The sequence below is a fragment of the Physella acuta genome, unplaced genomic scaffold, assembly GCF_028476545.2.
Source record: "Physella acuta isolate Inbredline_101_S28 unplaced genomic scaffold, ASM2847654v3 ptg000133l, whole genome shotgun sequence".
Lineage (NCBI taxonomy): Eukaryota > Metazoa > Mollusca > Gastropoda > Physidae > Physella > Physella acuta.
The window spans coordinates 515479-538261 of NW_026731652.1; the positions used below are offsets into that span (position 1 = coordinate 515479).

The following is a 22783-nucleotide window of genomic DNA, read 5'->3' on the forward strand; positions in this document are numbered from 1 at the left end:
TAAAACTGTGTAACGCATCACACTGTCCTACATGTAATGTAAATAATTTTTACTGGTACTTTAAAGTCCACATTTACTCCATTTACTAAATGATATATGTCTGTATTATGACACAACAAACTGTGTTCTTTTATCATGTCTTACCAGGTGAAAAATGTAGGCCATTAAAGCCAATATGTGTACAGCATTAGAGGCAGTGAATGCATGTGTAAAACGTAAACAATTTCTCATATAAGTCTAGTCAGAAACAAGCTTGGATCTTAATGTACGGTGTTTACAGCTGCTGTAAAATTAACTTATTAAATATTTCAACTTTGGATTTCATGACATGACATACCACATTCATTCTAAATGATATGGTTATCCACAAGGTATTTCAGTCTTTATGACATACAAGTCAAAGTCTCCTAGTCATGTTTTTATGTTACCTTTTGTTAACTATTTGAAACAAAATCTATCTAAAAAGGCATAGTCTGCTGATATCCATATTAGCTAATGTCAGATTTCTTCACATTTCTAGACTTGATGATTTGTGAACAATTTGAAATGGATAACTCAGCAGTATTAAATTAAGTATCTTAAAAGTAAAATAACTTCAACTTACAGAATAATTTAACAAGAACAAAAATCCAGTTTTATCAAATCCATTTTTTAAAATCTTATTTAAAATGTTCTTTCATTGACAGATTACCAAACTATAGATAATTAAAAAGTTACAAACAAAATTGACTAATCAGAGAGTGGAATATTTCAGCAATTTAATGAACAACCATGGTTATAATCATTTAGATCAAATTAATCAAATTTAACCTTGGTGCTTTTCCTGAATAAAAGATACCTTGTGCATTGTCGTATTTTAAATCAGGACTTAGCTTTTTAATGTGCATTTAAAGACACAAAATGTCAACCACACATTTCTTGTTCACCTATACAAAGAACTTTGGGGCAAATATTATTTGATGAAGCTTGGTATCAGACCTAAATATAACCCAAGAAATACTTGTCAAGTTCAGAACTAATAGGTCATAAAAGAAATTAAATGCATAACTAGTATATTCCTACTCCACTCATCCAGTCATTTTTAGCAGAGCAATTAATTTTTTAAAACTAACAACGTTCAACAGTTGACAAGTTACATTGAAACATTCAACTATGTACAACTACAGCTGTCAGCCTGCTTCAGCTTGTGGCAGCTGGGGTTTTTACAGCTCCCATTCTGGTAGGGTCTTGGGAGGGATAGTGTACAGGTGCAAGACCTCGCGGAGGTTGATCTGGTGGGGAGTTCTGTCCAGGCTGGCTAGGGGGCACACCTGGAGGTGGTCTTACAGGTAACACTCCAGGGGGTGGGGGAGGTAGTCTCATACCTGCAACACAAAGGTATCCATTGATAGAGATAATGTTTGCACAGATGGCATTTAATACTAGAGAACCCAACCCTTGCCTTTATGGTCCCCTATGAATAAACTCTAAAACTAAAATATACACAAAGTCACCTTTAAACATTTTCTTATTAACTGATTAAACAACAAATTCAAAATACTTAATATTTAATTTAATTGCACTTCTAACCCTAATTACTAAATACTACTATCAAACATACCAACAAACATATTTTATTGAGCTAAATATTTTTTAATTTTATCAAGTATGCTTTTGTGAATTTTATTATTTATTTGATGAATAATAACATTTTTTAAAAATTGATTTTAAATGCATGTCTACCTTAATTTATTTGAACTGTTGAGACAGCAAATCAGTTAACTTATAAATTTATTTCACATTGAAACATGTCATTTCTATTATACATATTTCATGCAACTGTTGCGTAGTACCAACCTGGTGGTGGAGGAAGTCGTGGCATTGCACCAAATGGCATTGGCGGGGGCCTCAACATGGGGGGGAACCCCCTGGGCCCCCCTCTCATTGGTCCCTGCTGCATTCTGAACTGAGGCATACCACCAGGTCCACCCAAGTTAAAATAGTTGTTGGTCAACTCCTCAGGAGGCATTGGGAGAGCTGAATGATGAAGAAATTATGTCGTAGTGGTTAATTACAGTTTAAAGACAAGTAATTTCACACAATATGCTTTACATTAATAAGAAATAATCAAGAAAATAGGCATAGGTCAGCGAGTTAAAAGTAAATAGTTTCAGCCTAAATTGTCAAAATAATATTAAGAGAAATAAAACAAGTATTTAAAACAACAGATTGCTATAATTATGAGTTAATTTAATGTAAAACAACAGCATGCCATGATTTTGTGTTAATAAACTATGTAATGCAGTGACAGCTATTTACCTTGAGGCAACCCAGGGACTGGCTCTAGTGAAGATTGAGCTGGTGCCTCTTCTTTCTTCATGGCCGGCTGACCTTGTGACCTGCCCCATTTTATATTAAGTCTGCGACCATTCAGTATCAGTTTATTAAAAGCTTTTTCAGCTGCAGTTTCCGCAGCAATCCTGGATGTGAACTGGACAAATGCACATTGCTGTTTGGCCACGTTGATGGACCTAATCTCACCAAACTGGTAGAAGTAATCCCTGGGGATAAAAAGTTATCCAGTTAAGCTGTGCAAATAATATTGGCACTGGTATTTAAATAAAAGATTTGGATTATCTAAATACGCAAGGTATTCATGTTAGTTTTTTGCTTGGGTTGTCAACATTTTTAAAAATGTTGTGGGATATAAACCATTGGAAGTTGATAGAAATGCTAAATTTATTCAGTATTACATTTTAAGGCGGACTGTGTTAAATATTTCAATTCAAAAGATTCTGAGTTTGAAAAAAGTTTACAACTTGCTTTTTTTGGCTTAAATATTTTTAAGGTAAGATTTTAAATATAGACATGGTTAATTAAGCAATACAGGAAGATAATTAAGTACAATTGTGATGTTTGAAAAATATAGACATAAGTAATCCCTTCTAAAACACTTGTATTTTTGCTCACCTTAGTTCTTTTTCCCCAACCTTGTCCCCCAAGTTGCCCACATACAAGGTGGTGACAGATCTGTCTTCAGGGGGTTCCAGCTTTGGCAGACTGCTGTAACGATTCATCAGCTTGTTGGCCACTGGGTCATTCATGCCGTAAAATCTGTCTTTGATGTTTTGATCCGCCAGAGGGTCATCAGGATCTGTCGGTTTTTCGTGCCTTTAGAGAGATGGTCAGAGGAATTTAATTCAAACACACTAAGGCTATAACAGTATACATTCAAGCTGATATTTTACTAATAATCAAACAAATAACTAATTTAAGAATTGAAGTTATTAATTTAGATGATAACTAGCTTAATGAATTGTACCTATAGGGACATTCTTGACCTCTGCGACATTCTCCTTTCACCCAAAATGAGCAAATGTGAGGCCGGTTCCTGGTGTAATATGGTGTTGTTCTGGCTAATTTTAAAAGCATATCACTTGGTGTCTGGGCTTTTCCAGCAAGGGCCCCGACTGGAGAAATTCCATCACTGTTTGCTATCTGATAAAGGAATGCAAGTATTAGTGTAAAGTATTAATTTAGGAAAAAAGACCTAAGCAATTTTTGAGACCCAATTGTCAAATTAACTAAATAAATCTTTCAACTATGTACCTCTTTCTCCATATTTTGAGTATAATACTCTTTATTGACGTCAGATTTAGGCAGAGAATCTTGAAGTTTAAGAGCAGCATCTCGAACCTGTACAGGAAGTCCTACAAAGACATATTTTTAAAAACAATTAACCTTTGGGAAATTTAGACACACTAGTAGGTAACGCTGCTAAATGACCATCACAACAAAATGCAACAAGCATGAAAAGACCAACTTACCATATTCTAAATCAAGCAGGCAAGTCTGGCAAACATTTTTCATTTTGCTGCATGTTTGACAGACTTCTGTTTTCTTGAACCTCATCCTGGCACCTGGGCACCACTTGAATACAGTAAATGGACGAGCACAAATTTTGCATTCTTTCCCATATTTCTCCTTCATCTGGCAAATAGCAGATATATCATTAAAGCATTTTAAGTTGAGATATTTTTAAAAAAATTAACTTTCTATTACAATAAATATAAAAATAGCCAACAAAAATATTTACAACTCTTTTCCCACTTCTCCCACTATATGGTCAATTTTTAAATGAGTTTCAAGTGAGGAAATTGTCGCTACTTACCATTCGAATATATGGATTGTCTCCCAAACATGTTTGACACAAAATAGGGAATTCCTGAAATTTTTCAAATAAAAGAAATATTTTAAGATCAAACCATATCTTGTAATACAAGACTGAGCTGTCCTGACTATTTAGTTTTATCAAAGCATAAGTTTTATTTGCGAGTAGAGGTCAGTAATCTACTTCTTGACTCAGACTCTGGTATAAATCAATGTGGATGCCATTTTTTAAATCTCTAAAGTCTAAACTAAACTAAATCTGATTTAGGTGAGAATACAATATATATTACAATTCAATTGACTACTGGCAACAATGATAGCAAAGAAATGTTATGCGACAGTTAGGCCTATAATCCATACTATAAGAAGAAATAGTGTAATTAAAAAATCAGACAATTTAAAAAAGCACTTAGATTCTAGATTTTCCAGAACTACTAAGTGGCCTACTTGATGAAAGTGAAACTGATTGTTTAAAATAGTAGGCTAAGCTACCAAAAACATTTTTTTAAAATCAACCAATAGTCCTAAAAATAGTTCTTTTACTTGCACTAGAGATCTAGACTCTAGATCTAGATCTAGTAAAGAGAAGCCAAAGAAAAACTGATTCAATTCCGAGTTGTTTTTTTGTTTTTTTTGAGTTCATATAGCTCAGTAGGCTATATAAGTTATAATTAGATCTACTAAGCTTACTAGTAGTAGTAGTACTAGTACTAAGATCTAGATCTACAAAGCTGAGGATAATTTACGACTTAGGGATCTTAGGCTAAGTCAAGTGAATATATTTTTTCACTGGAATTCACTAAATCCGCCTATCGAAAACTGGTTTGTTTGTAATTGTTAGGTTAAAAGTAGTTAATACTTCATAACAATTTTAATTGTGTGGACTTAACATGAACGTTAACAATAAACAGTACTGTCCGTCAAAATCATTACAGTATTTGTTACCCTTCAATGTAAACAAAATATGGTGTCAACTACTTACTGCATCTTCCCAATTTTGGCGATTGTATGTATTGGCACCCTTTGAGGTTGCCATCTTTCTTTTAAAGGGTTAATGGAAATCTCGAAACAACTAATACAGCAAATAGCTACGGAAAACCCTGTACCGAAAATTTAAAGCATTAATGGATTTTTAAAAATCTTTCGTTGTAAATTATTAACTTTTTAAAAGTATTAAAGTAATAAATGTATTGGTATTGTAACTGCTCTGGTGAATATAATATTTAAAGATTTTCTAGGATGTGCGGCGAGGATAGGGCAGAAGGGTTCAATCGGGTTCATATTATTATTAGGCCTATACGGTTTGATTGGCCTTTATATAAGCCATAAAAAAAAAGAAAATGTTTTTTCCCCAACATTTTAAGAACACGTTTATTTATTTTTTTAATATTTTTTTTCTACCCATATCCTACATTATTGTAGTAGCTGTCTTTAACGTGCAATCAAATGTGGGTTTTCGATGTCAAAATCAAACTAACTGCAGTCTGTAGCAAGTAACTAATCTATCAATTCAAAGTAGCCTCCCACCTCTCCATTATAAACGCAGGACCAACTTTTTCAGTTATCGACACCACTGCTCTACATCATGTCAACTTTATACTCATAGGTCAGTGGATATTATTAATTATGAGATTGATAGAATATGTATCATGTAGTTTTGCTAGTAGCCAGTAGTGTAGAAGGTGCTTGTTGAACACCAGTGTTTCTTCCAGACTTTTTTTCCGGGGGGAGGCACTTGAAATTTTCGGGGGGGGGGGGGGGCGGTAGACTTTCTTCGGGGGGGGGGCGGACACTGTTAAAAGTATATATTTTCTATATAAATTATATAAGTTTCATTTCGTTCGGGAGGGGGGGCGGTAAAAAAATGCGGCTTTGCCCCCCCCCCCCCCCCCCCACGAAGAGATGCCTGGAAGAAACTCTGGTTGAACACGATAATCTTAAAATTTTAATTTTCAAAATAAAGAAACATACATCAACATAAGACTACAATAGATAATATATAAATTATTATAAATCGCTATGTACTGTGAAGAAGTGATTTGAGTAAAAGTGTGTTTTATTTTTATTTAAAGTTATTGTACTTATCTATTTCTGAAATACGTTATTTACAACTCGGTGATACTTGGTAGAACGTGGTTTTAGTTTGCTCCATTTGACCTACATTCAATAAATGATTGTAAACATTGGCTTTTTGTTGACTACATCAGTTAACCCACTTTTCCCAAGCCAACTAGACATACACTAATGTACAGCGACTGAAATAAGGTAATAAAGAACTAAGTTATTAAGTAAATATTAAGAATATTAAGATAGAGATCTACTATTGAAAAGTTATTGACATCTTCAGCATAACCATAATTCATAATTGTCAAATTGACCAGCTGATTCAGTGAGATTAGGCCTAGATTCTAGATCTAGATCTAGATCTAGATCTAGAATCTAGTCTAGATCTATTAGTAATAGACTATTACTATTATATTATTATTAATAGCCTAATAATTTATTATTAAATAAAGAATAGGCCTCTAAACAGCTGGTAAGAAGAATCACTTGCTCTTGCTTGGCTCTTAGAAACGGATTAGGCTAGTATAAAGTTATAAACGGCTAACATTAAGTTTCATTAGGCCTATACCTATTCATTAACAATAATAAATTATAGGCCTAATATTGCTAATAATAATAATAATTAAAAAAAAAAAACATTCGTCAACATTGTCATTCATTAGGATTAGGAGTGATTATCAATTATTTGTTAGGCCTAACTAACTAAGTTAGTAGCTACTAATACTATCCATAAGTTTTACTTTTGAGTCATTACACTAGTAGTCTAGGAGATTTTATTTAGTGATTACTAAGAGTAAGACTTAAGACACAAGACTTTAAGTTTAAGAGTATGTCATGCTATATAATAGTATTATTAGCATTAGTGCCATTAGTCATTTTAGTGGTTGTACCTAGTCTACTTCCGATTTGCAAGAATTATAGGCCTAGATACTAACTATGACTACACAGTACACAGAGCATTCAACTGCTTACTTGAAAGTCTTGAGGTCCGATCCCATAGGACGTTCCTGAGTTCACCCAGCTCTGATGGGTACCTGACTCAGGGAAAGTAAAGGGGGCTTGGCATAGTAGTGACTACAACTGTATCTGTAAGTTTATGGCAGGTAACAATTAAGACAAGAATACAGGACTGGTCTACTCTATCTTTGAAACTAGACTAAAGTTAAAAATAATAGGCTAGATCAAATTATCACTAAGCTAAAGCAGTCTTTAGCTTAGGCTAACTAGAATTTATTAAAACAAATCTAGTGTAGTAAGATAAGTCTATTGTAATGGGCATTGTATGTTTTTCTTTAAGGTAAATGCTTGCAAAGAAAGATCAGTAATGCATATTATGGCTAGACGGGGTGTGTTAAGTGTCAAGCTGAATCAGGATCAAGGTAGGGCCTGTTGTCTATATGGTCAAAGCTCTTCATTGCATTAATTATAAATAAGACTTATTAGTAGTGATGTGTGATGTAGATAATCACACTGTTTTTATTGGTTTAAAACCAGATAGATTTTGGTTCCAGTTTTTTGTTAATGTCACACGATTGGAACAAAGATAATTCTTAAATAAAACTAATTTTACAATTGTGATCCTACTCACTGTGTGAATATGATTGCAGTTGACCTATGCCTAGATGTTACTTTGGTAATGAATTTTTTTTCTTCAGAATACTTTACTTGTGCCACTGAAGATGGGCTTCGAATCTTTCATATGGACCCGCTTATCCAGACACATTATGTTGGTGAGTATTCTTATTCATATTAGATGCATAGTGAATAGAGCAGTAAGATTGATACTTTACAGATTCCTCAAGTTTTGATATGTAAAAGAGTTGAGCAGTTTTCAATTCAGTGTACACAATTAACATACTGCCAACCTTTTAATTAGGGACGGAGTGGTCTAGCGGTAGAGAGCTGCACTGCTAACCCCTAAGTCTTGAGTTCAAATCCGGGTTCAAGTCAGTAGACCGTCCCTGAGTCCACCCAACTCTGATGGGTACCTAACTCACATTAGGGAAAGTAAAGGCGGTTGGGCATAGTGCTGACCACACTATCTCTTCATATGCCGAGGTCACAGAAACAAGTGAACTCTACTTCACTTGCCCCATAGGCCGTCACGTTTGAAAGGGAAACTTTTACTTTACAACCTTTTAATTACAATTTGTACCCAGATAAAATTTAAAATATAATTTGACTTGTTTATTAGCTGACCCCTTACTCACTGTTTCTTTTCATACAAAAAAATTATAATACTAGACTTAAACTTTCAGTTAGTCTGGGGAATAAATGTAAGTATTTTAATATTCAACAACCTTTTTCTGTTATTTTTATCAGTAATTGATGTCTACCTAGTGTAAAATGGTGTTACAAATTGTAATTTTTAGGAATAAACCAATAGTGAAACATTTCGTTAGTTTGAAAAGTCATTCACACATTTCCCATTGTGTTTAATTTTTGTTTTCTTCATCTTATACTCATATCAAATCATTTTAAAATTTTTTGGGTATTTTTTTCTTTTAGAAGCATCCAAGATTGGCAGCATCCGTATAGCTGAGATGCGCTTTAGATCCAATATAATGGCTTTTGTCAGTGGTGGATCAAGACCACTGTATGACGACAGAACAGGTCAGTCGCTGTCACTCTTTCATCTGTCATTGGTATTTAGTTCAATAAATAGTTAAGTACTTCAGCCAATTTTTTTATTTTAAAACAAAATGCTGAGGCAGTGTCATATGGATCTGCCTCAATTATTGATCAAGGGACAAGATGTGAAGTTTGATTCTAAAACTTTGGTTGTCTAGTTGTGCTGTGGGATCTAAACACAGAAACTGCTGTTGCCAAAGTTGTTTTAAAGGAGCCTGTTTTGGATGTCAAGCTGACCAATGACCGGTGAGTATAGTTTGGTTATATTTTGAGTTGTTTAAAAATAACACTGGTCACTTATTTTGTCTGTATTTATTAAACAAGACTGTGCTCTATATAAAAAAATATTTTGTTCACAGTTTGGTTGTTATACTCCGAAGTAAAGTAATTCTCTTGTCATTTCCTGGCGGAGAAACTCTCTCAGAGCTGAATTCCAGAGATAATCCAAATGGTAACTATCCAACCAATCATTATATACTTCAGTCATCCAAAATAACATTCAATTATTTTTAAAATTGGCAATGTTGTTTTTTCTGTTTTTAAGCTGTGTGTGCAGTTGCACACCATGCAAGGAAAATTGTTTTTCCATCCAGAAAAAACAAGGGAAGCATACAAATTGAGGTAAATGATCATTATGGAACAGTACTACTGCTGTATAACCTTTACTGTAAAAAGCTTTAATCTTCTGTACAATCAGTAAAATAAACTATTAGATGCTAGTCTAAGCAAAAAGTATTTCTATTATAAATAAAAAATTTTTTTCTTAAATTTGGAAATTGACATGGAGTTTTTATCCCCACAGGATTTAGACAAAGATGATTCAGCATCACAAAGCAAACCCCCGGCTAATGTCCAGGCCCATGGAAATGACATAATATGTGTAGCCATCAACGCTGCTGGTGACTGCATCGCCACTGCCTCTACTCAGGTGTGTACTCTACACATACAGTATAGATACATTTTACGTTAGTAGATTTGAGCAGGACAATGTAAAACTATTTTTTTTATGCAATTTACCATTAATTTTGATACACCATCATTGTTTCAGGGTACAAACATTCACCTATATAATGTTGTCACCAAAAGCATCATAAAGCTGAGAAGAGGACTAGACAAAGCTAATATTTATTGGTCAGTAACTGTGGAAGTGCCTTTCTATTTTATAATTATTATTGTTGTTGTTCAGCTGTTCAAAACAATGCTACATATTATTCTTTAATTGAAAAAATATTTGTACTTCAAAATTTACATTTAATTAGATGGAAAATGATATATTCAAATCAAATTCTGCCAACTTTATAAAACTCAACTCTCCACACAAAACATGTAAACAGTTGCTATGGTAATGACATTTTTCAACTTACTGTATGAGAGCATAGTTTATAGATATGTATTGATTTTTTATCTTGTCCCAGCATTAGTTCCCTATACCACAGACCATCAAGCTGTTAATTATTTGATGACTGGTGAACAAAAAACTACATGTAGACAAACAAATTGTTTTTAGACAAACAAATTGTTTGTAGACAAAGAAATTGTTTGTATGTAGACAAACAAATTATTTGTATGTAAACAAACAAATTGCTTGTAGACAAACAAATTGCTTGTAGACAAAGAAATTGTTTGTATGTAGACAAACAAATTGCTTTCTCTCCTCAGTCTAAACTTCAGCAAAGACGGCAGTTATTTGTCATGTTCCAGTGACAAAGGCACCGTCCACGTCTGGTCACTAAAGGACCCAGATATGAACCCAGTCTCCACGTAAGGCAAACTGTATACTACGACCACTAAACTTAACTAGTTAACATGACATTTTTATTCATGTGTACTGCACTGTAACCTTAACTAGATAACAATCTTTTTGTAAGATGATACAATTCTTTTGTTAGTTTTACATTTAGTCCATCCCAGAGCATATGCTGAAATTCAAAAATTGTGTATGATGTTTGAGTTTTTATCACTAATTATTCTCTTGATATATTTTTATTCCTAAAACGTAAATGTTTTTTATCAGATTTTAAAAACTCCTTAAAACTTTCACTTGACTTTAGATTAAAGCCTTTGGTGGGTCTTCCTAACGAAATCAAGTCGTACGCTTCATTTACTGTGACAGCTGAATGTGCATGCCTGTGTTCTTTTGGTGCAGGGGATGCTATGTACGGTATGTTGATGTTGCACATATTATGTTGGTGTTATGTGGTACATTGATGTCTGCTATAGTATGTTGATGTTCCACATATTATGTTGATGTTGCATATATTATGTTGATGTTAAGTGATATGTTAATGTCTACTATAGTATGTTGTATGTTGATGTTGCACATATTATGTTGATGTTATGTGGTATGTTAATGTCTACTATAGTATGTTGTATGTTGATGTTGCATATATTATGTTGATGTTAAGTGGTATGTTAATGTCTACTATAGTATGTTGTATGTTGATGTTGCACATATTATGTTGATGTTATGTGGTATGTTAATGTCTACTATAGTATGTTGTATGTTGATGTTGCATATATTATGTTGATGTTAAGTGGTATGTTAATGTCTACTATAGTATGCTGTATGTTGATGTTGCACATATTATGTTGATGTTATGTGGTATGTTAATGTCTACTATAGTATGTTGTATGTTGATGTTGCATATATTATGTTGATGTTAAGTGGTATGTTAATGTCTACTATAGTATGTTGATGTTGCATATATTATGTTGATGTTAAGTGGTATATTAATGTCTACTATAGTATGTTGTATGTTGATGTTGGACATATTATGTTGATGTTAAGTGGTATGTTAATGTCTACTATAGTATGTTGTATGTTGATGTTGCACATATTGTGTTGATGTTATGTGGTACGTTGATGTCAACTATAGTATGTTGTATGTCGATGTTTCATATAATGTGTTGATTCTATGAGGTACATTGATGCAGTGTAGATTATGTTGATACTTCACATACTGTGTAGGTTCTATATGGTAGGTAGTATGTTGGTGGTATATCAGGATATGTTTGGGTTTCATAAAGTATGTTAGTTCTATGTAACTATATGAGGTACACTGATGCTATGTATAGTTCTTGGTGCTATGTATGTTATGTTAGTATTATACAGTATGTTGATGCTATTTATAGTATGTTGATATTTTCAATGGTATGTTGGTCCTATATGGTTTGTCTATGGTATTTTTTGCTGTGTATATTATGTGGTATGTTGATGCTGTGAATGGTATGTGGGTGTTATATACTGACAATAATAATTACTAGTATATTAGTCCCAGGGACTATGTTTAGTATGTTGATGCTCTGTATGTTAATGTTATGTACGGTACCATATTTTAATGACAGTATACTTTTGTAATTATTAATGTGCATACTTAAAAGGTTAGTTTTACATATGACTATATGCTAAAAACTTGTTACCTTTCAGCAATATGTCTGGATGGCAGCTTTCACAAATATAAACTGGGCCGCGATGGATCTCAGACTGACACTGGCAGGAATTGTTTTAGGGTGTCGTACGACATTTACCCAAACCTTGGGGAGCTGTATGATTAGGATCAGCATAAAGTGGTTCCCAGCATGACTCAGTGTGTAAATAACAAAAACTTGTCAACTAAACCCACCTGTAAAATCCCATGTGCGCAATTTTTTATAACTCATCAAGATTTGCTCGTTATGTTTGTCTAATGCATCCAGCTTCACCAAAACATGTTCAGTTTGTTCGATACAAACTTTGGATGTATGAATCGTAAAATGTATTTTGAAAGTTAATGCATTTTTTTACATGTTGGAAGTGGGTCTTGCATTTATACACAGAATTCAACATGATAGATGATGCTAAACCACTTTGGTGAAATGAGCTGGAGGTATAAATTGTATTGCTATGGGTGTCTGAATACATTTCATATGACAGGTATACATTGTATTGCTATGGGTGTCTGAATACATTTCATATGACAGGTATACATTGTAAAGTTTTGGGTGTCTGAATACATTGCATATGACAGGTATACATTGTAATGCTATGGGTGTCTGAATACATTTCATATTTACCACACTAATTCTGTTGATTGAGACTTTTAAAAATCTTGCCACACACAGAAATGTTGAAAATGTTCTTTACTTTTTGTGATTGGGGTTGCTAGAGATGTATATACCCTGAGAAAGTTTTATGAAAGCATTTTTTGGAAAACTCCTGCATTTCGTTTTGGCATTAAAAACTTTTGTTTTTTACTTCTCATTGGAAGTAGATTCTCCTGATCATTGGTTATTTATTTTTTATTCAGAAATTTTCATTATGTTTTACTGATATTATCATTTCTTTCCTCATCGATTGTAAATAGTTCAACAGTTGTCAGTCATAACTTGTCCTACATTACTTGATTTCATTCTCATTATTGTTTGTGGAGGTATTTCGTTTAGTAAATACATTTTTTAACAAAAGAGTGTTTAATTAAAGAAAAGCACCATGTTTAGTATTTTTATAAGACAAATCTTTATTACTTTTTTAAAAATCTTGAAATACAATACAATAATGCAACACTCCATCTAGTTTAGTTATTTTAAAAATCGATCATCTTGCATTAGTTGAATTAATTTTAGGAATTATTTCCTTCAAACTTAAATGTAATTTGAAATAAAATGGGGACTGGTGAGTTTTAAGAGACAATTTTTAGTTTTAAAAATGTCAGACATATAGGAAGCGTGCAAACTTTTATGTTTACTAGCATTGGATCATTCCCTGAGTTAGCAGCTGCTTCTTTTAGTCCCTTGTGCTAGCTATACTACATGTTGTCATGTGAATAACTGTCAAAAGTTGTATGTCTATATTGCTATTTCAATAACAATGCCTGCCTCCAACCCCTTGTAATAGTAAAAACTTCCAGCATTCTTTATGTTTTTTTGTTGCTATCTTTGTTTTTTTAGCTGGTATATGTGTGATGGTTGTATTTCATATCACGGAACAATTCAATTTTTATAAAATTTTAATAAATGATCATTTTTTTTTAAAAATATCATCAATGTATATGTCATATTTTAAAAAAACCTGTAGGATTTTGTTTTAAGTATTACATGAGGTGTAAAATCATCTTTTTATGTTTTACTGTCAATATGCCATATGCCTGTGATGTAACATTTAATTTGTTGAAATGAAATTTGAAATGCTATTAAACAGTTGATGTGTCTCATGACTTCAGGTGTACATTCTTGTCTTGCTGATTTATCAGTTGAAACTTCAGCAAAATAAAACTCATAATCAGTTGTTTGTTTTGGCCTATGGTCTTTTTTTGTGTGCTTTCTGGCATGATACAAATGTATGCCTACACATTTTAAAATCTTCCATTCTTGAATATTTGTTAGTTAAGTCTGAGCTCAATAGTTTTTATTTTTGTATATTTTCTAATTTAATTTTTTTGTTTTATACCTTGCAACAAAAAATCAACACTAGTGTTAGTTGAATGAGTTATCTCACTTTAAGAAATAAGTTGTAAAATTTCAACAGAACATTCCTTACTTTAAATAAAGCAAAAGAATGCTGAATTTTTTGATTCATTGCTATCCTCTATCAAATACGTATAAGTCAAGGAATGACAACAACTCTTCAAACATATGGTAAAACAAGTGCAAGCCTACTTAGTGCTTTGTAGAATAGGTGTACATCTAGGTCAAAGTTCACTTAAAAATCATAAGTCACATTAAATACGGGATGCAAGTCAGAATAAATTAAAGGCTGTATAAACTGTATGGGAAGGTAGTTTGTTACTCAGCATCACTTGGTCTCACTATTGGGTCTATCTTGGTCGAATTGGTCTCACTATTGGGCAGTGTTTCTTCCAGACTTTTTTCTCCTGGGGGGGGGGGGGGTCACTTGAAATTTTCGGGGGGGGGGGGGGGGCGGACACTGTTAAAAGTATATATTTTCTATATAAATTATATAAATTTCATTTCTTTCGGTAGGGTGGGGGGGGGGGGGGGCTTTGCCCCCCTCCCCCGAATAGATGCCTGGAAGAAACTCTGGAAGTTAGCCGTGTTGAGGCCTCCCTGGCTAATGGCAGACACCTCCAGAGCCGGTGATATCCGTAAAGAAAGAAAAAAGTTAACAGCTTCTAAAGTGGATTGGGATAGTCCAGGGGTCGGCAACCTGCGGCTCGCGAGCCGCATGGGGCTCTTTTGATGTGCAGATGCGGCTCTTCAGCTCGATGCACTATTATTAATAATTATTTTATTTTATTTTTAATACTCATTAAAGTATTAGTTTGCAACACTCGGTAATGAACGATATAATAAAAAATATAAACAATAAACACTCGCTATTCTATTAGAATATTTAGTTACTCCCTATTTCAATGTACTTCATTGTTTTCTAAAGCTGAGTTATTTAAATGTAAACAATGCCCGTGTTTGGATCATATTTATCGGGGCACTGGTTTCTTACACTACCGCCCACCACCATGGCATGCTGTATGAAAGCCTTGAGTGTAAGTTAATCACTCACCGTAATATCTCCGTTACTAACTCACCGCCTAACTGTCGAGGACGGAAAGTGGCGCTCTCGTGAACCTGATTACACTACGGCAGGGGCGCAACGTACGGCCTCTAGCTCAGTTTAATTATCGAATATCGTATTGTAGGGTGTTCCTTAAAACTAAGGTAGGCGCTTATTGCTCGCGGGCCAGCCCTGGGCGCTAAATCGCACCCAGCAGATAAGCCGGAGGACGCACCTGATTCGATTTAGTGAGCGACTAAAGCAACTCATTGAATCCATAGCCTATCGCGCTGTTTAAAATGAACGTATTTTTGTCCATCGTGTCTAAAGTGTATGGCCTATTTTTAAAAACGGACGTAGGTGCCATATTGGTCACAGGCGAGTCCGGGGTGCTTCGTGTTGGGCAATGGTTGCGCCTGTTGCAGTTTTGCCGCTGAACATAGTAGTACCCCTTACCCGCTATGCAGGACGCCCGATTAACGGATGCCAAATACTAACATAGCCGCTCTGGAACTCTAGGCGCCAAAAGGTGTATTGACAAAAAACTGCATCACCTGGGCGCCGCCTATAAAAAATTTACAATGATTTTTTTGTACAAACCTCCCCTGAAGTATTTTAATGAACTCCTTAATTTAAGGTTTCATGACGATCGGATGAACGGTGTCGAACCGCAATCGACATTTATTTTTATATACAGTATATAGAGAAGAATAGAATAGCGCGCTGCCGGGGCGCCACTTCTGCGAATTTGAAAAACTTTTTTCTCAGAAACCTTTCCAGGAGTATTCTCAACAACTTCCCAAAGTTTCATGGCGATCGGATAAAAGGTGTAGTAATGCATAAAAGAAAAACAAACACACACACACACACACACACACACACACACATACATTGATATATATATATATATATATATATATATATATATATATATATATATATATATATATATATATATATATATATATATATATATATATATATATATATATATATATATATATATATATATATATATATATATATATATATATATATATATATATATATATATATATATATATATCAAATGATAAATAAAGATTATAAGGTCATAATATTGAAATAAAAATGTTGGTGGCTCTTTAAAAACTGAAATTTTGTAAATTGTAATTTTTTGGCTCTTCGTTCTCAAAAGGTTGCCGACCCCTGGGTTGGGGTATTGGCTTACAACTAGAGCAGAGTTTCTTCCAGGCATCTCTTCGGGGGGCTTTGCCCCCCCCCCCCCCCCCCCCCCCCCGAAACATTTTTACCGCCCCCCCCCCCCCCCCCGAACGAAATGAAATTTATATAATTTATATAGAAAATATATACTTTTAACAGTGTCCGCCCCCCCGAAGAAAGTTTACCGCCCCCCCCCCCCCCCCCGAAGATTTCAAGTGCCCCCCGGGGAAAAAAGTCTGGAAGAAACACTGAACTAGAGCTAAATTTAATTTAGAATTAAACGAAATTATTATAATTAGCAAGGTGATTTATGGAGTAAAATGAGACACATCAACAAATCGCACATTATTCCCTTTCAAACAGCAAACTAAATCCATTGCAACCGTTATTTTTTTTCCCATCCACAAAAATAATGCATGAGGGATAACAGCGATAAATTGAGAATCAATTATACGAGAAAAGTAATATTTATGCTAAGCAGAATTGGATAGAGTTAAAAGTTTGTTTCTAAACAATACAGTTAAATTATAATTCACACGTTAATAAATGTTAATACATTTTTATATGTTAAAAACAACTTATATTTTTTAATAAAATATATGAAACTATTTAAGTATATGTGTTTATTTATTTTTAATCCAATTTTTTACAGCTTTTTGGATATTAAAAATTTTAATTTCCCCTGATTATTTAAGAAATGGGAAGTAACTAATGCAAATTAATATTAAATGTTACAGTACTAAATGCTAGATTTAAAAATTATGATGTTACTGTTTGGTTTTATTAAATACTATAATTTGACATATAAACATTTGGGACTACGCTTTAAAATATTTTTAATGTAATGGATGTTTGTTTATTTTCACAGAATGTACTTAAAATGTAACGTGGTACACGGAATGAGGCCCGTTGAATCACTGAGCATGAAACTGCATAGTTAGAGCAGTTAGTAGCAAAAGTAGCAAGACAACAAGGGTGCCCTCTAGTGGGTCTCTGCTACAAATGATATGACTGTGAAAATATTGTAAATAGTAGACGTGGGCAACACTAACCTGAGTGCTATTCGTACTACCCTCATTCCGCTTACCCTGAACGGCCTGGGTGCTATTCGTACTACCCTGATTCCGCTTACCTTGACCGACAGAAAATAACGGACGCATGCTGAGATAATTCCAGATGATAAAATCTGTGTACTGAAAAAATAATGGCGGGATTGATCGTGCAGAGAAACGGTGAGTTTTTGTGTTTTGTTACTATTCGGTGTTGTGTCTAGACTGCTCTTCTGGCTGTGTCTTGAAGCAGAGAATACGTGGAGCCAGTTTATTTGATCTAGGGCAGGGGTCTCCAAACTACGGCCCGCGGGCCGGATGCGGCCCGCGAAGTCCCCTCATCCGGCCCGCGGAGATCTTTTTGTCCAAGGAAAAATCGTTTGTCGGTGATTGCTGAGGAACTTTTCCCAGAAAAATCAAAGACATGCCTGGGAAAAAATGGCCCCCGAACTGAAATTTCATAGTTAATGCGTCCCTCGGACTGAAAAGTTTGGAGACCCCTGATCTAGGGTGCCAACTATTCCATTCTGCTTTATTATTAAACATATTTTGTCTTGATTTTATTTGCCGGCTAAAACACGGAAGCAAAAATGTATGTGTAGTCAAATTAGGTGACCTAGTTCCTCGCTGAGGCGGATGAAGGACAGTGGTGGTATTATTTACCCAACCTGTTTATATTTTTCACGCTGGTAACTTTCATACTTGGCCAGCGTGTCAGAGGCGTAGCTGGGGGGGGGGGCGGTATATATGTTCCCGGGCGCCGACCTCAGGGGGTGCCAAAATGGGTTGGAAAAACAAATTAAAATCTCATTTTAGCTGCAGTTTTGCATTATAAATATAAACAATATATGGAGGGGGTGCAAATGGAAGTTTGAGGGGGGGGGGGAGTGCAAATGGACAGTTTGGGGGGGGTGCAAATTGAAAGGGAAGGGTCGCTACGCCTCTGCAGCGTGTTAAACATTAGGTTCACTAATACGATTCACCAAAGTATTTAATTACCCTCTTTCCATTCCCTCAGTTATCCGCAACACAACACGTTTCTGATCAAACGTATTTATCAGTGAAACATAGATCACCCGTGCCAATGCATGATAAGCCTCAAGGGAACAGGAGGAGAAGAATGGTACCCTTTTGATAATTTTTTTTGTCTTAATTAGTACGCCTTTCCTTTTAATAACTACACTTTTATTTTAAATCATATTTGTTTTTTAAATTAAGTTTAATTTAAATTAAAAATAAAGTGCTTCTGAATTTACGTTATTTTTACTTTCTCGTATATACGAAGTATAGAGGAAAGTCTTGTAATCGTGCAAAAAAAAAATCGAGATTTTTACAAATCTCGACGTTTTACACCTCACTGATACGGAAAAACATAATTTTGCAATCTTGTCCATATGTCTGTGTGTCTGTCTGTCTGTCAGTCTGTCTGTCCGTGTGTAAACACGATAACTTGAGTACCGTTACAGCTAGGTTGATGAAATTTCATATATAAGTATTTTATCAAAATCGTAGATCCGTATCAACTTTTGAGCGATTTCCGATAACCGGAAGTGGTACTTTTCCTACTTTGAATTTTTCAAAAGCCTATAACTTGAGTACTATTTCAGATAGATAAATGAAATTTCACATGTACGTAAAAGATCTAATTCTCTACCTTCTGTTAAATTTTGAGTAATTTCCATTGACCTGAAGTAGTAGTTTACGCTACTTCCGATTTCTCAAAAAACTAATGTAAATTTTAAAAGTACTAATAATATTGCGCACTATTATGCGCTTTTTGATTTGGCGTTCACTTGGTGTGCAATTAATTTGTCTACGAGATTTTATTCTATTTTTAAAACTTTAAGTATTTAAAATGGATTAAAAATCATGTCTATAGCCCGAGTTCCCATCCCCTGTTATTTTATATAAGAATATTCGAGAAAGTTTAGGGGAGATCACTCCCGGTTTATTTAATTATTTTTTTTCTTACGATATATTTTCCCGTAGTATGTAGGTGAATAGACTGTCATTTTATTTTATTGCGTAAATACGATGGGTGTGGTAAAGGTCACTTTACATGACACTATCTTAGACATTCTTATCTTTTACATATTTGATTTATTGAACGATCGGACGAATAGATCGTGAAAATAGATGCAATGATGATGTCACAATTAATATTCGCTGAAACGTGAACGCATATTTAAAAAAAAAAAACACATTTGTATTTTACAAAACTTAATCGTGAGGCGGTATAGGAGGTGACGGTTTATATAACGTTGGCCTATATGTCGAGTGCTGACCTTTAGGGCTGATTGAAAATGTTTTATGAGAAATGTGTGAGTAGAACAAGTCAATTATGTGTGCTGTATAATATGCATTAAACGATGTTAACAATGTTGGCGTTTAATATATTAGCCGATATAATAATATACAGTTTACTTTAGATTTGTCATTACAAATAGGCCTATATAATTACAGAGTACCAAGAATAGGCACAAAAGTGACACATTTTTGTCAGGTCCAACAAAAACAAAAATTGAGAAAACGTTAGCGGAAACGTTAAAAGCGGATGTGACGCTAATTGAAATGATAAGCGGAAGTTAAAATAGAAATCTTAAAGTATGGACTTCATGATTTGAATTTATTCTCCTGAAGTTCTAAAAATACACTTTGTTTACATCTATAATAACACCCCAGCCATAAGCGCACACAATTCTTAGAATTATTTAAAATTATTATCTCGCTTACACTTTTCCGGATACTTTTTTAAAAATTCGGTTAATCCATAAAAAAAAACACCGCTAATTCGTTCTTCGTTGACATTACCGATTATCAAATTTATTTCAAACCATACTAATATTATTGTTTTTTTTGTTCCATTTTGAAACCTTCCAATATCCAATAGACAGTACATCCTCCAAATGAAGCTTCAGTTTATTAATGTATTTAATTAATTTTTATAGGGTTAATTGAATTAGTAATAGCTGATGTAAAAACAGTAGATTATTAAAATGAAATTCCAGACTCTAGAAGAACGGACGCCACGTGGTGCTTATTGGTAGTTATTTGAAGCGGCTAGAAATAATCTGAGGTAATTTGAGTTAAATCTTAAAGGTGATTTATCTTATGCCGCTAAGCTTCTAAATGTCATGCATGATCCTAGATGAACAAATGGTTATAAAGGTAACAGTAAGCCCACTTAGTATCCCTTGACGTCATAGGCAACCTTTAAAGGTAGTTTTACTTTGTAGCCTGGAGTGTTGTCGGAGTTTGGGGGTGGGGTAGAGGACCAATGTATCTTAACTGACTTTAGCTGCGAGATTTTATGGTATAAAAATCTACAGAACTTTTCAGTTTTGGCCAGTAAACATCTTGTTGGTGTAGTTGTAAGTCACAATGGTGATTGGCTGTGTGACTCTATAACTGCGATATTTAAATCCTGGTGTATGACATCCTGATGTGAAGATATGTGATGGCTGACATCGTGATGTCAAGATCTGTGATGGCTAGAATTATGATGGCGAACAACGTGATGGCTAACATCAGCCTCATGATGTTTACCAATTTGATGTCGTGTATTTCATCTCTACAATGCGTCTAGTACATGGATATTCACCATTTCTCTTCTGACTAGCGATTACAAAATTTCTTGATCGACCTAAATGATATACTTACAAACTGCTTACAATAATCTGAAAATTTTATTACAGTTTAAAGAGTGTAACAACATGGATTCTTATTTCGAATTATCAACTTGTTGTGTTATAATCGATCATCTGGACGACCAAACAGTTTATCAAAGATATCCTCGGGTCTCTACATGATAATAGACCTACCCCTTTATTCCTGATGATCAGACGTGGAACAGTCCAAACTTCGACGAATTGTTTCTTAAACTCCATGCGATGGACTTTGGCACATGTAAATGTACAACCGATGGATGGTTAATTAAAAGTATAATTAGCAATATACATTGAACTAATTATGAATATTACACTTTAAACGAACTAAAACAGTCATATCTATATTTACTGTCTTGTACATAAAATGAAGTAAACGGGCCTTAAGTAGGCCTCATTTACTATAATCCAATCGACCTTTGTAAATATGATACAAGTAAATAGTAGTAAAACAAATGACAATTGTTAGAATTTATTCGTGTTTAATCATGAGGCGCAACGATGATGATTCAAATATTTTAATGAACAGAATAACTTATGAGTTGTGATATTGACAGGGTGCTAATACAGCATGTCAAGTTGATGATGATGATCGTGATGATAATGATGATGATGATTGTTGTGATGGTGATGATGGTAGTGATGGTGATGATGGTAATGATGATGATGATGATGTTTATGATGCTGATGGTGATGATGATGGCGATGGTGATGATGGTAATGATGATGATGATGGTAATGATGATGATGATGATGTTTATGATGCTGATGGTGATGATGATAGTGATGATGATGATGATGATGATGATGATAATGATGACGATGATGATGATGATAATGATGATGATGATGATAATGACGATGATGATGATGACGATGATGGTGATGATGATGATGATAATGATGATGATGATGATAATGATAATGATGGTGATGATGATAATGATGATGATGATGATGATGATAATGATGATGATGGTGATGATGATGGTGATGATGATATTAATATGAAAATAACAAGACGGGTTTACAAATATGGATATGGCCATATGATACCATTAGATTTATGAGTATGAAACTAATGAAAATACACATTATGCTTATAACAAAATGACACTACAGATTGATTATAACACGATGATAATAAAACACGACTTTAACGAGGATGATATTGAATGTATATCTACCGGCAGACCGCCATTGTCACTGGGGTAACAACAGATTAAACAGACACCCGACCTTCACACGGTTTACAATAAGATGTTTGGCACTAGATATAGCATCATGTCTATAGATTTAGAAGCCATGGAAGAGTTAATTTGATTTCAGTTGCTAAAACGAGTATTTGTTTTGGACTAATCTCCAACAAAAGAAAAAAAACGTTGGCAGTTGTAGATAATTACACTTGCTCAATTTTTTTTATTATCTTGTAGAACTGTCTACCTAAAGTTGCAATAACTAATTACGAATTGCGCATTGCGTAAAAACAGTAAAACTATATTTTTGGGGGAAATTAATTAAGTAAATCCAAATCA

General features: G+C 34.1%; 2 protein-coding genes across 2 annotated transcripts; one reads left to right on the top strand and one right to left on the bottom strand.

Annotated features, from left to right (window-relative positions):
* Positions 1-656: 656 nt before the first annotated feature.
* LOC131935183 (pre-mRNA-splicing factor RBM22) lies at positions 657-5217 on the bottom strand. Its single transcript, XM_059291551.1, has 9 exons — positions 5132-5217; positions 4151-4204; positions 3807-3969; positions 3589-3689; positions 3302-3477; positions 2950-3150; positions 2299-2540; positions 1837-2016; positions 657-1364 (listed from the first exon to the last, which is right to left on the bottom strand). Exons 1-9 carry the CDS (start codon positions 5183-5185, stop codon positions 1180-1182), a joined length of 1356 nt encoding a protein of 451 aa, XP_059147534.1. The 5' UTR covers positions 5186-5217; the 3' UTR covers positions 657-1179.
* Positions 5218-6305: 1088 nt separating this feature from the next.
* Positions 6306-14030, top strand: LOC131935184 (WD repeat domain phosphoinositide-interacting protein 4). The gene is made up of 12 exons (XM_059291552.1): positions 6306-6414; positions 7511-7592; positions 7869-7943; positions 8722-8826; positions 9003-9090; positions 9204-9295; positions 9389-9465; positions 9647-9772; positions 9893-9975; positions 10504-10605; positions 10896-11005; positions 12272-14030. Exons 2-12 carry the CDS (start codon positions 7538-7540, stop codon positions 12397-12399), a joined length of 1041 nt encoding a protein of 346 aa, XP_059147535.1. The 5' UTR covers positions 6306-6414; positions 7511-7537; the 3' UTR covers positions 12400-14030.
* Positions 14031-22783: the final 8753 nt, after the last annotated feature.

What these genes read in the sequence shown, in the direction of transcription:
- LOC131935183 (XM_059291551.1), bottom strand. Translation starts at nt 5,185, where the DNA reads ATGGCAACCTCAAAGGGTGCCAATACATACAATCGCCAAAATTGGGAA. An exon ending in CTCAAAATATGGAGAAAGAG is followed by an intron (nt 3,478 to 3,588) that starts GTACATAGTTGA and finishes TTCCTTTATCAG; the next exon opens with ATAGCAAACAGTGATGGAAT. An exon ending in GTTGGGGAAAAAGAACTAAG is followed by an intron (nt 2,541 to 2,949) that starts GTGAGCAAAAAT and finishes TTTTATCCCCAG; the next exon opens with GGATTACTTCTACCAGTTTG.
- LOC131935184 (XM_059291552.1), top strand. Translation starts at nt 7,538, where the DNA reads ATGCATATTATGGCTAGACGGGGTGTGTTAAGTGTCAAGCTGAATCAG. An exon ending in CAAGCTGAATCAGGATCAAG is followed by an intron (nt 7,593 to 7,868) that starts GTAGGGCCTGTT and finishes TTTTTTCTTCAG; the next exon opens with AATACTTTACTTGTGCCACT. An exon ending in GTCAAGCTGACCAATGACCG is followed by an intron (nt 9,091 to 9,203) that starts GTGAGTATAGTT and finishes TTTTGTTCACAG; the next exon opens with TTTGGTTGTTATACTCCGAA.